Source organism: Elaeis guineensis, chromosome 3 (genome assembly GCF_000442705.2).
Source record: "Elaeis guineensis isolate ETL-2024a chromosome 3, EG11, whole genome shotgun sequence".
Taxonomy (NCBI): domain Eukaryota; kingdom Viridiplantae; phylum Streptophyta; class Magnoliopsida; order Arecales; family Arecaceae; genus Elaeis; species Elaeis guineensis.
In genome coordinates, this window is record NC_025995.2 from 2,177,658 (window position 1) to 2,195,273 (window position 17,616).

The following is a 17,616-nucleotide window of genomic DNA, read 5'->3' on the forward strand; positions in this document are numbered from 1 at the left end:
GATCGACCCATGCTTTCAATGATGGATTATTATGATCCATATCTAGAGTGGTACAAGAGCATTACTAGACGATTCATCTCACCATTGATGAGTAAGTGGTTCGAGATGAAGTTCTATCCTTCGGACAGCGTGATGGACATTATGGTAAATACATTTTACTTTGGTCTCATTTTATTATATTGTTATTGTCATACTTATGAATAATATTTTTTTTTTGATACTAACAGTTTCAGAGGATCACGTCGCTATACCATCGGATAAGGAATGACTTCCATTCGATCACTATTGGGTGCAAGGATCGAGCGCTTCTGATATTATAAATGGCCTTATCGATATTATGCGAGTCGTCTCCGAGGATAGACAACTTCAGACTGCACCATCGACGGATAATCCGAGTACCTTATCATATGTCTAGCATACCTCATATCCTAGCTTCTGGAACTTCGACCTTTCCAATATATGATACGTTTATGTCTCAGAGGATGAGTGAGCCAGGAGACATGTCGTACGGACCTGAAGATCGGCATGTTGATGATACACATGGGAGGGCTAGAGGCTGGGGTAGACTGAGGGTTTCTCGAGGTAGACGTCGGGTACATGTTGATAGGCTGATCATGCCAGCACCTTCTTCTCTATCGATCGATGTCATGCCTAAGCCATCATGATAGCAGCCAGAAGTGACTTGTGTCTATGAGAGGCAAACACAGTGGAGACCCCAATATTTTAGTGTATACACCTCTCGATAGGTGTAATACTTGTACATATTTCTTTTTACTAACAGAGTTTATAAAGATCAACTATTGGTTTACATAATTTGAAATTAATGTTATAAGTTTTATTTAATCTAAATGCATATGATAAAATTATTATTGGTTGCAGAAAAAAATAATTGTTGAGCTTGATACAGATTATATGGTTAGAGTTTAGGATTGTCCATCATTTCTAAGATATCTTGTCATATTAATTATAAATAAAGTTGGAGAAATTTGAATTTGAATCACAAAAAAATTAAAATTTTTTGAATAGATAAAGATGCTTGGAGAAAGCCGAAATTAGCATTTCATCGAGTTAGAGATACAAATAATATCTTTTGAAAGTTTCAGAAATTAAAATTGAGAGAAAATTAGTTTTAGATATGAAAGGGCAACCACTAGGTTGTCCCTTTTTGGATGGTGCATTAGCACGGACGTTTTAAGATCGGCATGCAAAAAGAGACGACCCTTCCGTTGAGGGCCAACTCATGGGTCAATCTTTGCTGTACTTATGAAAATAAGTTTTCTGTTTTGGTTTGTAGTACAGCAGGGGTCAATCCATAGGTCCACCCATACCAAGTTGCCACCGTGCTAGTGGGAAGAGTAGGACGTTTTAAAGTCGTCCTATAAAAAGATAATTTATAGAGTTGCCCTACTATAAGGCAATCCATATAGACGTCCTATGATAGGACGACTTAGTGTGTGCTCTATCTGTTCCCCATTTAGCGATAAGAATGGTGAGTCAGTATGAAAAGCCGTTCTACCATAAAGTGATTTTATTTTAAACAATATTTTATTAAATAATTTTAAAAAATATTATTTTAATAATTTTTTAAAATTAATATTATTTTGATAAAAAATTTGATTGATCTTTTTCTCTTATTTGGGTTTAATAGATATATAATTCTACAGTATATACAGTTCACTAGCAAAATCCAAGAATTGCATAATTGGCATGCAAAGTGATATATGGAAATTCGTTCATTCATTGGACGGGTGCAATTCATGGTAAAATTTACTTTATAAAGCAATTTTTTTTTAGATGCGAGGAAGTAGCGTTTTATTTATTTTATATTTATTATTTTTAAGTTGTTCATCTTGTTGAGGGGAAAAAAAAAAAAAAACACGAAAGCGACTGAGTAGAGTAGTGAATGATGAAAGAAATGTCACCAGTTCACCGCTACATCCCTCAAAAACATTAATAAGCATATGTACTTTCTTGTTTTGTCGCCATTAAATTACTCACCAGCAGAGCAACTGAATCATATAATTCATTAATACCATAAAACCCCAAACGAATTAGTGGTCCCCAAACGCAGCATAAAACCCCTGCCAACCCCCAGATCCCTCAAAACTCCCTCTGCAGTGTCCTCCTGCTCTAGCTCTTCTTCCTCCCCCTCGGTGCCAATGAGGCGCTTCTTTGTGCCAACGGGCGTAACCCTTCTCACCTCCATCCTTCTCCTGGTCTACATCTCCTCCACCTCCAATTACCTCCTCCATCTCCACAACACCCGTCTTCGCCTCACATCCTCACTCGGCTCCGCCCTTTTTCCTCCCTCGATCCACCAGGATCCCCCGTCTCTCGCCACTGGCGTTTCTGATGTGCCCCGGTCGCCGGGTTCGGAAAAGGCGTCGCCTTTTTGGGATGCGAGCGGTCTGGAAGGCAGGATCGATCAGTCTTCGAGGTCTAGGCGACAATTTGGTTCCAAAGGTGCGGTTTTTTTTTTTTTTTTTTTTAATCTTTTATTTTGAGGTTTTGTTACTGTTTTTTGTCATTTGTTTTGATGGTTTTCTTGTGATTCTTCTGTCGTGGTTTGATTCTTGGCGGGTACTGTGGTGGGATTGGAAGATTGTTTTTAGAGAAGATGTGGTTTGATGAAGTGGTGCATTGTTCATGGATGAGTTTACTGAACTATTAGGGCACTCAATTAGCTTTGTATTAAGGGTCTTTGGGTGGATTGGATGAAGATTTGAGTTCCTCTCCTATAATTTTACCGGTTTCTGCTGGTTTTGTTCTATTTTTTTTATCACAAATGGTGGTAGGCAACTAAGATTTTGAATTTCCCTTGCTGTGGTCAATTAAATGGAATATTGACATTATGGGCAAGCCTAGTTTGTTCTTGCAAGGCATTAGCAAACCTCCAATGAAGTCGGAACATCTCCACATCACTTCGAAAACTTTGAACACTTTTTCCAAATTCTAATTGAATTTAATTCAACCTGGGAGAAGTCATAATGTGATCGACCGTCTTGTCGGTGGTTATGAAGGACAGAATATAAGCATATATAGAAGTCCTTGCTGTTCAAGTTTTAGAATTTCTTTAATGAAAAATAATTTGCATTAACTATCTTTCAAACAAAGTAATCGGTGAAAAGCCTGATTAAATTGGAGAACTGAGGAAATTAATAAATTCTTCCAAATGAAGCACATATTTTTTCTCTTATTTTAAAACTTGATGGTCTTCCTCCCTTGATGGCCTACGGAACCGACAGAGTTAAAGTTTTTGCAACTTCCTCAACTTTCCGTTTTCTAAGGTTGTTTGGAGGGCACTTAGACGATGAATATGAGAATAGACACTCATGTCCGACTCCAAAGCTCAGAGCACTTTCTTCATCCACCAACCCGCCCACCTGCACATATGACAAACACAAAACTGCACATGTATACATAGAGACATATGCACATAGTAATTGCTTGTACATGAAAGATATTTTATTGCTGCTTTTTCCTTGCATTCTTTGTGCTCTTAAGCAAGGAACTAATACTATCTGATCATGAAATTCTGGAACTTGGACAGCTCAAGATATTTCTTTAATTTTGCTCCACCGACTTCGTTATCTGTCTCCACTAGTTTGAAAACTAATCTTTGGACATGACTATTATGTAGCTGTCTTTTGGACCAAACAAACAAATAACCTTAGGTGCCACGTATCACAAATATTAATAATTCATTGTAGTTCTTGTCATGTTACTTCTTGTCAGAATAGAAAGCACTGCATGGGCTCATGTTCTCCTTGAGTTGAAACAGTAAGATGCTTTGTATCAATCAGCTTCACATCAATTGGAAGATCTCATCTCGTGCTGACAATTTTTCTTAACTGCAAAGCTAATGATATTTCAATTGATATTATATTGGCACAAAACTTTTATAAGAAGAGGTGCCTTAAGAGATGTGCTACTTATTAGTTTCATTTTGCAGCAAAAATCTATAGTCCTGGAATTTTTTTTACTGGGGTCCTAGCATGAGTTAAGAAGACAAGCAAAATTACCTCATGTGTCCGATCTACATTAAATAAATTTGATACAAGTGAAGTTTCCCCATGTAATTCACAACTTAATTTACTTACTAATTTCTATACTAATTTCTATCCAACTCTATGGTTAAAGCGTGTACTAACATGTAGATTAGATTTTGGGACCTCCAGGGGAGCTTGCCTTTTTCTAATTTGACTTTTTTATATGATAATGTTTGTAGAAAAACGTGTATGGGCAGCCAGGAGAAATTGATATGTACTATAAGAACTTTTGACCTCCATTTCTTTTGACAAATTGTTCAGACATGAATATGAACAGCAGACTTCTGTCCAATCCATCTAGGTTCACTGAATTACCTGTGCTTCCCCACTTGCCTATTCATGGCCAATTTCCCTAAAATAGAATGACCTTTTAAACTTACTAGCTTATTGAGGTAACGAACTAAGAAAAGATTTTTCTTTTCCTTTACAAGTAAATGCCTGCATGCGGGAAAAGTGTCTTTCGGTGATCCTCTTTGATTCGTTTAATTTCCTCTAAGTTTCTCTGTGTCTTGTGTAATGTTTTATTTCTTGATACAAAGAATTTTTTTAATAATCACTACATGTTAAGTAACTTGGTAAATACTCTGTTTTTCTTCTTTCTTTTTCAATGTTCATGAAACAGTTTCCACCTTTCAGGTAAAGGTTTTAACAATCAGGTGTTTCATGATAAATATATATTTACTGAAGACTATAAGGAGATGAACCGAAGCTTTAAGGTTTTTGTATACCCACATAGCAAAGACCATCCATTTGCACATGCCCTTCTCCCGGTGGACTTTGAACCTGGTGGAAACTATGCTAGTGAAAGTTACTTTAAAAAGGCTCTTATGCAAAGTCATTTCATAACTAAGGATCCATTGGAGGCTGATCTCTTCTTCTTACCTTTCTCAATTGCAAGGTTGCGTCATGATCCAAGAGTTGATGTTGGAGGCATATCAGAGTTTATACGCAACTATATGACTGATATTAAGCAGAACTACCCTTATTGGAACCAATCTGGTGGTGCCAACCATTTTTATGTTGCTTGCCATTCCGTTGGAAGGTCTGCAATGGAGAAAGCAGAAGAAGTTAGATTGAATGCAATTCAAGTTGTATGCTCTTCTAATTATTTTCTCTCTGGATATGTTGCACACAAGGATGCATCTTTGCCCCAGATTTGGCCTAGACATGGAACCCCACCAAATATATTTTCATCGAAAAGGTAAAAACCAACTCTTAAATGCATTTTCCGTTATAACGCTCTCAATTGGATTGAAAACTGAAAGGGTGCTTGTAATGCAAATCCCATATAGATTTCTTATTCCCCCTTTTCCTCATGCATTTGTGACCTTTCTCCCTGCCATTTAAATTTTGCTCTCCCATTCTGAAACTACCATAATATATAGGATTACTACGTAGTTCTAAGTTATTATGTCAAGTTTTTGTTCAACTACCTTCCCTTTGTAGTATCGACTCGATGCATGTTTTCTTCTGAGCATTCCAGGGCCAGACTAGCCTTCTTTTCTGGATCAGTTAACTCTCCTATACGCAAAAGACTTATTGAAGCCTGGGGAAATGATTCTGAGATCTTCGTCCATGCTGGCCATGTCACGACTCCATACAAGGAGGGGCTTCTTAACAGCAAATTCTGCCTCCATGTCAAGGGTTTTGAAGTGAACACTGCAAGGATTGGCGATGCAATCTACTTTGGATGTGTGCCGGTGGTAATCGCCAACCATTACGATCTACCCTTTGCTGATATACTGAACTGGAAGAGCTTCTCTATTGTCGTTGCTACCTTGGATATTCCACTACTTAAGAAAATTCTCCATGATGTAAGCCCGGAGCAGTATGTAATGTTGCAAAAGAATGTATTCGAGGTGCGCAAGCATTTCCAGTGGCATAGTCTCCCAGTAGATTATGATGCCTTTTGCATGGTAATGTATGAATTGTGGCTCCGTCGGAGTGCTGTAAAATTTTCTGTTTCTGGGACTTCAGAGACGTCGAGTCACAATAGTAGTGCTATGAACTGCACATAAAAATATCTGTATGGATCGCAGTGTTGGGCAATAACAAGTTAGCATCACGTCTATGAGATGATGGCCAAGCCTTTCTTGGACATGCTGGCTGTAGGATCACAAAGTCATGCAGGGCCTTTCTTCTTCTTCTTCTTCTTCTTTTCTTCCTAAAAGCAGGGCTATTCAGTTATCAACCATGTGGTAGGTTCTTCCCTTATTCTAGTATTTGAGTCAATTATAAAACATCATTATTATATCTACTTAGCAAAAATGCCTTGTCTCCCTTTAAACCTTCAGGAAAGGACTGCAATTCGGAGTATTTTTAATGAACTGGCAGTACCAAAATTGTCATTTTGATTCCTAATCAAGAAACAAGCTCCTCAATTTGGTGTTTCTTAAAAAAAAAAAAAATTCTTTTGAAACTTTTAAATTATGAAAAAAAAATCTTTAAAAAAAACTAAGGTCATGTTTAGTATTACCGTACCCTTTCACTTCCAGTGTTTAGAAACTAAAATATAAAAACACGATAAAAAACTTTTTGGATAGAGTGTTTCGTTTATATTTTTCATTTTTTATATTTTAAAAAACTCATAATGCTCCAATGAAAAGTGAAAGTTATTAAAAATATTTAAAAAAAAAGAAACAGTTTTTATTTTATTTCTCCTGCTTGCTATACTTATGGTTGCCATTAACTCGCCAATTATCCATATATGTTGGATGTATCTATCTACCTTCAGGAGTTTACTGCTTTACCGTCCCACACCCCCTCTTCTTACATATTGTTGCTATCATCGTTACCATTATCACTATTATCATTGCTGTCGTAATCGCCACCGCTATATTGCTATAGTTGCTGCTATCATCCCCATCATCATTGTCATTATTATCATTATTATCACCATCATTGTTATCGTGGATAAAAATTATATTTAAAATTTTAAAATAATCTGCCACACCAAATAAATATTTATATTTTTAAAATTTACAAAACATAGTTTCAGTTCTCAAGTAAAAAAACAAAAAAACTGTCATCTATGCTAAAAAGAAAAGAAAGTAATTTAAATTTTTGATTCAAGTAAAAAAAAAAAAAAAAAGTGAGAAAGTTGTTAAACTTTCTTTTTCTATTTGTCTGTGATAATTCTTAACTAAATTGCCAACTGGAGGCTTCTTTGCTTGTCTTTACAATACTGCTAACTCTTGAGGAGGAAAATTTTATGTAGTTAGAGAAAATCTTGGGACCAATTTTATCCAAAAATCTTATTTATGAATTTTTCTTTCTGTTACCAAATATTGCAAAAGAAGATTCTGGTGATCCATCTGAAGCAGAAGTTAAAATATTATTCTAAGAGAAGATAAAATAAAAATTAACTTCCTGCTTGTTCTTTTATGAGATGTAAACCCAACTATGAAATGCACTTATGCAGATATGATTAGCAAATTTTAAAGATATAAAAGAATTTTTTTAGTTAAGAATTTAAATAAATCCATTTTTAAAAATATTTTTTTTAGAAAAATTAAAAACAACACCAAACAAGCTGTCAACACCGATTTACCCGCTTCTTTGGGAATTTCTTCAGGAAATGTATCGACACTCATCCGATTTCCATAAATATATTTTATTTCCAAAACCAAAAGCAGAAAACCTGACTGAAGAGGAACTATCTATCTCATTAATTTAACATCAGATATATGGAGTAATGCCGTCATCAGATAATTGTTTTTAACATCTACAATATGAAAAATAAGAAAAATATTCATTACAGATGTCTGCTGGAATTTGATCTCTACCTTATCGCTCTCGGCTAAAGCTGCAAATGGATCAGATTGATCTATAACCCGATCCGATCCGACACATATAAATCTGATCCGAATTATTTTAAAAGACCTACGGATTCGGATTAAGTTCTAAAATTGGATTCGTTCTATTTTCTGGATCGGATTTAGATTTACTGAATTTTATCCTGACTTGATCAGACTCATGGAGACTTTTAGGTTGATTTAGGTCTGAAAATAAATGACTTGACCCGATCTGATCCGAACTTGATACAAGACCCAAATCAACCTAATACATGACCCGCCATGATTATCTTCTTTGGTTTTGTTCTCCTTTATTTATTTAAGTTCAAAGCTCTACTTTTTTTTTTTAATTTCTTTTATTTCTTCATTTGTTTTCATAATTACAATCTTTCAGTTCTTTGAAAGATGATTCTTTTAAACTCATATTTTTACTGCTCCATCAACCTCATTCAAGGTTTTAAATATATATTAAAAAGAAGCACGATGAAAGTAGAATTAGAATATTTGTTCATCTAATATTATAGAAGTGATAGAAGCATATTTAAAAATGGATAAAATAGAACTCTCCGACTTTCTCCTATCTTCATTCGTTTAGACTTAATATATATAGATTGAAAAAGAACCAAGATCCTACTGATCAAAGGTTGTTGGCTGTCATCATTAGCTCTTTGAATTATGTCAAACATCTTGGTACTCTTTTTTTACATACTCTCATTAGTTGGGTCTTGATACTCATTTTAGTTTCATAGACTTCATTAGAAACATCAACAAGAATAATAATATAAGTAGAACTAGATATGGGTTAAAAATAAGTAATAGATTCAGCATCTGCTTGACAGTCTAAAAATTGATATATAAGCCAATAATAAAGAGCACATTGAAGAAAAACAAATCATCAGGCAGCGTTGCTATACAAAATAGTACCATAATAGCCTTATTTGGTAGTTATTGATCTTGTTATTTATAACCTGGACTCAAACCCTATATTTCATGGATCGAGGCTGGGTTATATATGGATCCGACCCAATCCGATTTTTTATTAGACTGGGTTTGAGTCCAATATTCAGATCCGATCAAGAAATCAGGTCAGATCGCACCCCTACTCTTGGCTTAGTTGTTAAGCCAAATCTGAATGTGAACAATGGATCATGACTCTTGTCACCAACATTCATGGGCAACAGGTTGACAGACTTGAACCAGGTGCGAGGAAGTTTCCCAGTAAATCCATAATCCCCATAAAGGACATCAGCAAGACCCTGGCCTTCAGAACCAGGAAGCCAAGTAGCCACAAGTGGATATATCAGAGTAACATAGGGCTCAATCACAACAGGCCTGCCAGAGATTATGACAACTATGCATTTGACAGCACCGCAGACCGTCTGGATGGTGCAGGGGCCGGGATCAGGAATGATGATGTTGAGGCTGTCTCCATACGTTTCAGCTTAGGGGTGTGCCCCAACAACAACAATGGCATAAGAGAAGTTGTTACTCTTGACAAAGTTGGCATCAGGGTTCTCAGAGAACACAACATTGGTCGCAGGGTCCACAGTAGATTTAATGGCATTAAGGATGGTGGTTCCTGTAGAGCAATAACAATTTATCGGCGAGTTTACTCCAAGATTTTTCATGCTTTCCATGCTCATCTCCAAAATGAGACTCTTGTGAGATAGATAGCTTTGAAGCTATTGAAACTAAATAAAAATGATCACTCAGAACCAGCTAGCAAAATCTTACAGGAAATGCTAAATTTTTTGTTCTGTACACACTGCTTCAAAAGCAAGCATTACACCACCGTGAATAGCAATCTAAGCTTGGGACTGGAGAAGCATTAAATCAACGTCTTGCAAGTAATAAACATTTCTGGAAAGGGTTGCAATATTGAGTGATGGATTTTTGATGAGGGCAAGTGGAACTAAGATATAAAATAGATACCAGGAGGTTACAATATAAAGCAATACCTGGGGATGTACCTCATGAGGCTTTAGGGTTTCAAAAAACAGAAGAAAGATGTAGGATCGCAAAAATTGTACTTCTGTATTGTTGATCATTAGTACCTTTGACAATAATAGATCAACAGCAATCATGGCTGTGTATCTCATAGTTTTTAACTCTCCTCTCCAGGAAAAAAAAAAAAAAAAAAAAGCTTGCATAATCTTTTGTTACTGAGTAACATAATGCTATTTGAACAATTATGCCAAATGCAAAGTATTTACATCATATTAACATATTAGGGACATGATTAACCTAAAACATAAAAATATGTCAAAAATGATAAACAGAAAAAAACAATAAGGGATGTTTTAGTGAACGCACCGACTGTAATTTCGCCGGTACCTCCTTGCCACTCAATTGTCCACTCAGCGCACTGGGAGCCCAAGTTATCTGCATGACTTCCAGCAACAAGAATCTTTGGTGCCTTCTTAGGGAGGGGTAGTAATGGTTTGTTAGTAGATTTCCCATTATTCAACAGCACAAGTGATTTCCTTACAGCTTCCCTTGCCAATTCTCTGTGCTCCTGTACAAGATCCAATAGTTGTAAGAAACAAGCATTTTCATTCAACACAAAAGTGGCAGTAGTTTGATGATCAGGATGTTTTTTTTTTTTTAATAAAAGGACAAGAAGAATTAGGGATGATCAAATAACATGAAAACAGCAGGTTGAAAAGCAAGTAACCTTTTTCCCAAGCTGATCAACAAAGCTAAGATCAGCCAAGGGGTCCTCAAAGAGACCCTTGGTGATTTTCACCCACAAAATCCTTCTTGCAGCATCATCAATTCTGCTCATGGGGATGAACTTCTTGTTCACAAGGGATGTCAAAGTGTCAATAAACCGAGCATAATCATTAGGAACCATTACCTGCATTACACCCCCCAAGAGAAAATGTGAGGATACAAAAATAGTAGATGGAAAGTAAAAAATTGATCGGTGAACATGGAACTATGAAAATTGTTCCATGATTGAGTGTTGATAAATGTCTAGTATTTCCTCAAATAACCTCATGAATAATGTTCCAAAGAAAACAAAACAAATAGCAAGATCCTTAATCTTCTAGCATCCTCTGCTGTGATATTGAGTCATCAACTTTTGTATTTCAGACAGGTCAATGGGTATTGGGTACCTCAATGCCATTCGAGTTTTCGAAAATTGATGCAAACGGTAGTTCCCCACATTGTAACAAAAGGCAGGTCCCCACATTAGAGCCATAGTACTTCAACAGGCTATTGTGATAATATTTTCTTGATCCTTCAACAGCACAATGGTAACAACAGCTATTGACTTTCTATAGTGGAAGGAAATACTGACCATATCAATACCGGCATTGACGCCAGCAAGAACAGGGTGAGTATAATTTGCACCAGGTGCACTAGTAATCCTATCAATGCCCTCCCAATCCGATATGACAAAGCCCTGAAATTTTATCACCATTAAACATTCAGTAATGTAACATTAATACTAAAAATTAATGCAAGCAATGATCAAAATTGGAGTTGGCTAGGCTAATATTACAATATTTAGTGAACGTTTATTCTCAAAAGAAAACCAAAAAAAAAAAAAAAAAGAAAAAGGAAAAAGCTTTAGCAAACATCTATCTCTACCTTGAAACCCAGCTTATTCTTGAGGCGGCCTGTGATTAGACCACGGTTGGCATGCATTTTCACTCCATTCCAGCTAGAGTAAGAAACCATGACCGTAGAGACACCCTTGGCGATTGTCACAGTAAGCAGGCATATGGATGCTGAAAAGTCCATGCTCATCGATTATGGTATTACCTTCATCGACCCCATTATGTGTCCCACCATCACCAACAAAGTGCTTGGAACAGGCCACTGCATTGTTCCTGTCCAACCAGTTATTATTTTATTAGACTTCTTGATTTACCAAATATGCAATGCCATCAGTGTCAATATGCCAGCTATGACAGACATAACAATTAAACCACATAAGCTTTATTTTGAGCTCTAGAGAATTTCTTTATGAGTTCTTTACTATGCTATGGTAAAGTTGGAGCTACTAAGCTCCAACTTAGAATTTGAAAAATTTTGTTTAGGTGCATTATCTGTTGTATTTCTTTTCTTTTAGAACATGAGATCTAGATGCTCTCAAACCAATGAATCTTACAAATAGCAAAATGTTATATGCAAAAATTAAACAACATAAATTTGACTGGAATGATTAAGAAGTTTCGGTATACAACACAAAATCAAGACTAGGTGGCAAATAATAGTGTGAAATAAACAAGCATACTAACAGGACACTCTCTATTTAAATGCTTATTAGATTTAAATCCCTTACTTTCCAGCGACATAAGGGAAACCCTTGCTATAATTTACAGGGAGATCTCCCTGTAAACCAGGGATGATCTCAGTCATTGCTTGGACAATCTTGTGGTCTTCACTGTAGCTTTCATAGCATCAACCCCACCTTGGATCTCTACAAACCTGAACATCTCAAACAAATCCATAATCAGAGAGCACAAAGAGGTGCTGCAAAAAAAACTAACTCTATTATGTTCCAATATTGAAAAATTCTTTTCCAAAAGGTATTCTGTATTGAAAATTCAAAACTACAACAACAATTTACTGGAAGTATTGGTTTTGATGTTTATCGCAATACATGGAGCAAAAGCGTAAGTAATGCCTGTTGCTCTGATCTCAAGAGCGGTTGCAGCCCCAATTCTTTTTGCAAGATCAGGATCCCTGATGAAAGGCAAGTTACTGGTAAGACCACAGACACAACAAGAAACTAGAAACATTCTTTTCTTGTGAGTGCTCCAGGATTTTCTTATTCAAGGTTTGAAATTACTGAATTCGGATTGGTTTGACTAGAAGGGGATATGACGGGACTGCAGCAAACAAAACTGACTGTAAAAGGGTGAACACTTTTTTTCCTTTAATTAGTCTGGAGTTTGTCGTCTTAATCATCTCTTATTGGATTGATTACTATATAAAAAAAAGACATCAACATTAATTTCTTTCCCCAACAAATAAAATGTGCATTTAATTAGCCCTAAATAGGAAGATTTAAAAGTTGACCTTGAATAGCTTGGACAATGGCTTGCTGGTTATGCTTATTGTATTTGTATTTAATAAGAAAATATGGATTGAGAGCACATTAATAAATAAATTGAGATGCACCAAGCAAGTTCATGTGGATGCAACTCAAGCAGCTCCAGAAGGGGGAAAAAAAGAGTACCATTGATTGACAAAGTTTATATCCATGCAAAATAGCAATTCCACATAGTAGTTTTACATGGAGATGCAATGAAGGCGTGCCGTCTTGATACCACTGTATAAACCCATAGAAATATGACAACCGCAGAACTCAGACATTGTTTCTACAAGTGGAATTTTATCAAGTGACCAAAACTTCAGTAAATTCAAAATTGCTGTACACTTGCCTTGTTGCCCCAAGACCAATGTTGTGTGGGAAAATTGTTGCATTATATACGTTGTTATGCCTATTGGGACTCACGATTTTATTTTTCAAAAAGAACCGCACGTGGGATGGGTGTTCCTTTCCTATATAAACTAGAGTCCTCTTGACTTAGAATCAATGTGGGACTAATAATGCCCGTCCTTCTACACCATAACAAATAGTACATAAATTAAAATTAGACTCATACCTATGAAGTGGTTTTTCACAACATGGGCTGATGCAACCTCTCTCAATCTGTGTCATCTGACCGATCTTTTCTGGAACAGTCATCTGCTTCATTAAATCTTTCGCCCGGACATTCATCGGTTGATTTGGATCTTTATACTTCATATATTCTGCTTCTCCAATCAATGCCCAGCACAAGATTAATAAAACACTGAGTAGAGGTGTCCAATTTGTTGCCATTCTCAAACAAAGAAGTAATCTTGTCAAGTCTTTCTATTGACCTGATATCAGGATTCATAAAATTAGAATGCAGGTTCAAAATATGCAATGTTGCCATGGAAAGTGAACATTATGGACGTTATAAATAAAGAGATCATTAATGTCTGTTGCTACCAAACTCAAATAGAAGAGTTATTCAGCACCTAAAATTGGAAAGGGCTTACAAGAAATGGTCACAAAACAAATTTGAAGAAAGGGCATATGAAAGAAACTCAGCCAAGACTATACTCCAGCATGTAATATTATATATTTGTTGAATGATGATGTGCACTGCACTAACAGAAGCTGTTGATAGGTGGATGAGACCAAAATCATTCTAAACCAACATCAGCAACAAATCCACAAACAAAATTACATCAATCAACAGTGATCCATGCAAGTGACGCTTTCAGGCAAGTGGTGACCAGATGGTTGGCAAGTAGTCCGAAAAGGGAACGAAAGAACAATAATGATAAACACGTAAAAAAGGAAGACGGGAACATGGAATACTTAAGTAAATGCAGAGACAAATCTGGAAAATTCTTGGGCTCTAAGTAAGAAACTCTCTCTTCAACAAAAAAAATGTTCAAGACTGCAGACAAAAAAATGGAAATCTTAAAAATGGAAATACGCAGAAAACCGAGATGCCCATTTTTCTAAAATTCTTTTAGCGCAACCTAGGAGCAAAGCAGAGCAAAAAAATAAAATAAGCAGAACCCCGAGATGCCCAAAAAAAAGTTTTTTTTTTCTTTTTTATTTTGGGTCTAAAAAGCACAACTTCAGCGATCTAAGAGAAAAGCAGAGCAATAAATAAGCTACAATCCAACTTAAATCCACACAGAAAACTCTTCTAACTACGATTCTGCCCGCAAGACTGCCAAAAATAGGTATGTCACGACAGAAAACCGCCAACATTCAAACAAAAGAAAAATCCAAAGCACAAAATCTTCGGTGTGATCCAAGAAAGTAAATAAGAAATCTTGAGGACTCGTTTGGTTCATAGGAAGTGGAGGTGGGAAGAGGTAATTTTTGAGAAGTGGAGGAGTCTCTTGTTTGGTTAGAATTTTAAGAGAAAAGAAAATGAAAAAATCTCTTCGCATGGAAAGACACTTTTCGAAAATTCATAGAAGAGGTAGGTTTTAGGGTTTTTCATGGGATGAAAATTGATGGCTCTTTTTTTTTTTTCAAAAGTATTCTTTTAAGATCCATGATTAAGATTTTGCAAATATCAATAGACGGTTAGGATGAAATATTAAATAATAATATAATGGTTAGGATGAAATATTGAATATTAATATTAATATTATTATATTTATTATATTTTAATATTATATCAAATATTAAAATAATATTTTTATTAATATTAATATAGTATTTATATTAATATATTAATATTAATATTAATATAATATAATATTTATATCTATATTAATAAATATATTATCTTAAATATTAGTATTATATTAATATAATATTAATATATATTAGTATTATATTAATACAATAAATTATTATAATCTAATGTTATATTATAATATATTAATATTATATTTATATTAATATAAATATAATATTAATATAAATATAATATTATTATCTACATAAAATTTATGGGCAAAAATGTATGGTCTCATATCTAGTAAAGGTATAATAAGTATTCTATATAGTTTTTTCAGAAACATAAATGTTCAATCAAATATAAGTCACTATATAATAAGTCATTTTTTTCATCATTAACCAAACATATCAAAATTTTATTTTCAAAAGATTATTTTCTAAGAAAAAAAAGTTCTTCTTGCAAACCTAACTAAGTCCTAAAAAAATCTCAGGGAAGTAAAAAAAAATCCCAAAACACGAAGATCTTCAAAAGTTTGTACAAAAGAGGTATACCTATTTTCTAAAAGCACAATCTTTCAAGACTTAAAGAGCAATTGGAGCAAAAGTAAGCCCACCTAAGAATCTTTGAATCCCCAATCTTGATTATAGAAAAAGGTGAAGATCAGTGAAATACCACAAAACCAGCCCATCTCAATAGGTTGGAAAGATAGAATCAAGAATTAGATCACTGGCACTGAATTGGAACTATAATCACAATAAAAGAATCGAAACCACGAGCTAAAAATAAGTTGAATATTTAAAGCAACCAATCCCCTCCCCCCTCCCCTTGCCACCCCCAAAAGCCTAACGAGAATCACAGAAAACCAAATAACAAGCCGCGAAACATAGATATTTTGAAAGAAAATCACCGAAAAGTAATGACTTTTATGATGAAAGAAAAAATGAAAACAATGAATAAGCTCGTTCTTCTTAAAGTAACACAAAAATTGCTAGAAACTCTAAAGGTACACTAAGGGTCCATTTGGTTGGAGGTAATTTAGCATGAAAAAATAATTTTTTTTATCAGATTATATGTTTGGTATGAAAAATGAAAGAGAGATGGTAAAAAAATTGATGGGGCTCATATTTATTTTTTGAAAAAAGAAGATAAAATAAATACCATGAGGAAGTTGGTATTTGATAAATTTTCAAGTGGTGGTAATCCATACTTGATAAAAATATCTCCAATAAAGCTACATATGTCATCATTGAATTTGTCCTGATATTTTTTTAAATTCATTTAATAAAGAGTTTTTACAAAAATATTAAGATGGAGATGTCATTATATAAAGAGCTATGTGATTATAGTCATTCTATAAAAACTAATTAGAGATAACAATACTATCTTTATATTAAAAAATTATTTTATGTTGAAGAGTATATTTATAAATTTAGTTATATTCCTATATAGATTTACCCCTAACCAACGTAATAATCTTTTTTTAGTATCTATTTTTAGAATAATTTTTTTACAAATCAAATATAATAAAAATTATTTTTCTCCATAATTATTTTTATAAATAAATAATTTTTAAAATTATTATCTCGTAATCTAATATATCCCAACCAAATGATCCTAAGAAAGAAGAATCAAATCACCAGCATTGGCTGATTCATGGCCTTATCCACAACATCAGGCTCAATCATGAGCCAAAAACTAGATTATAAACCAAACAATGCCATTAAAATCTTCAAAGAAGCTAAAAAATTTGAACAAAAATAAGAAACCTATCAAGAAGAAAAGAAACAAACATTTACGGGGGTAGAAGAATGAAAATATTCCCTACCAAAAACCCTAACCTCTGATTTCACCGCTCCCCTTTCAGTCTGGAAACAAGATAGAGAAGGAGAGAGAGGGATGGGAAGTGATTGCAACATGGAGACATTTATAGGGGTTTTAACATAATAAAAAAATAAGAAAAGTAATGTTAAGTCCAAATAATCTAATATATATATATATATATATATGAAAGCAGAAAGTGAAAGAAACTATGTTACCAATCTAGTTTATCTATATAAACAAAAATTCTCTCCTCTTCATGCCTTCTGGCATAATATCAACCTCCATTATGCCACATTAACATAGAGCAACATAAATATTATGTTATTAATTATAGTATTGAAAGCACTTAAAAGTTATTTAAAATATTGAAAACAATGGATAGGTTTGGTTTTTTGAAATTTTATTAGGCTCTTTAGAATTCTCAACTTGCTATATTAAATGAGCTTGATCATTCGATTTTCCTAAGAGACTCTCAACTCTCGTGTTTCTCTCTCTTTATTTTTATTTGAAATTCTATTAAGTTCTTAAGAGCTCTCAACCTTTCATATATTAAATACATATTATTATCATTATAATTTTTTATTTTTTTCTTAAATAATAATTTATATAATTTTATAACCCATGCATTGCAATGCATGGGATAAAAAACAAGTTAATTAGCTAAAATCAAGATCATGAGGACTTAGCAACCTAGGCGGACGGCCACCCGAGAAGATTTTGAATAGAACCTAATCCCCATTTTGCCCCTAGTTA

The 17,616-nt window shown here is 34.3% G+C and overlaps 1 protein-coding gene and 1 pseudogene across 1 annotated transcript; one reads left to right on the forward strand and one right to left on the reverse strand.

Annotated features, from left to right (window-relative positions):
* Positions 1–1,934: 1,934 nt before the first annotated feature.
* LOC105042392 (probable glycosyltransferase At5g03795) lies at positions 1,935–6,180 on the forward strand. Its single transcript, XM_073253521.1, has 3 exons — positions 1,935–2,463; positions 4,686–5,250; positions 5,533–6,180. The coding sequence occupies exons 1-3, from the start codon at positions 2,160–2,162 to the stop codon at positions 6,065–6,067; spliced, it is 1,404 nt and encodes a 467-aa protein (XP_073109622.1). The 5' UTR covers positions 1,935–2,159; the 3' UTR covers positions 6,068–6,180.
* Positions 6,181–8,916: 2,736 nt separating this feature from the next.
* Positions 8,917–13,798, reverse strand: LOC105042428 (uncharacterized; annotated as a pseudogene).
* Between the last annotated feature and the right edge of the window lie 3,818 nt (positions 13,799–17,616).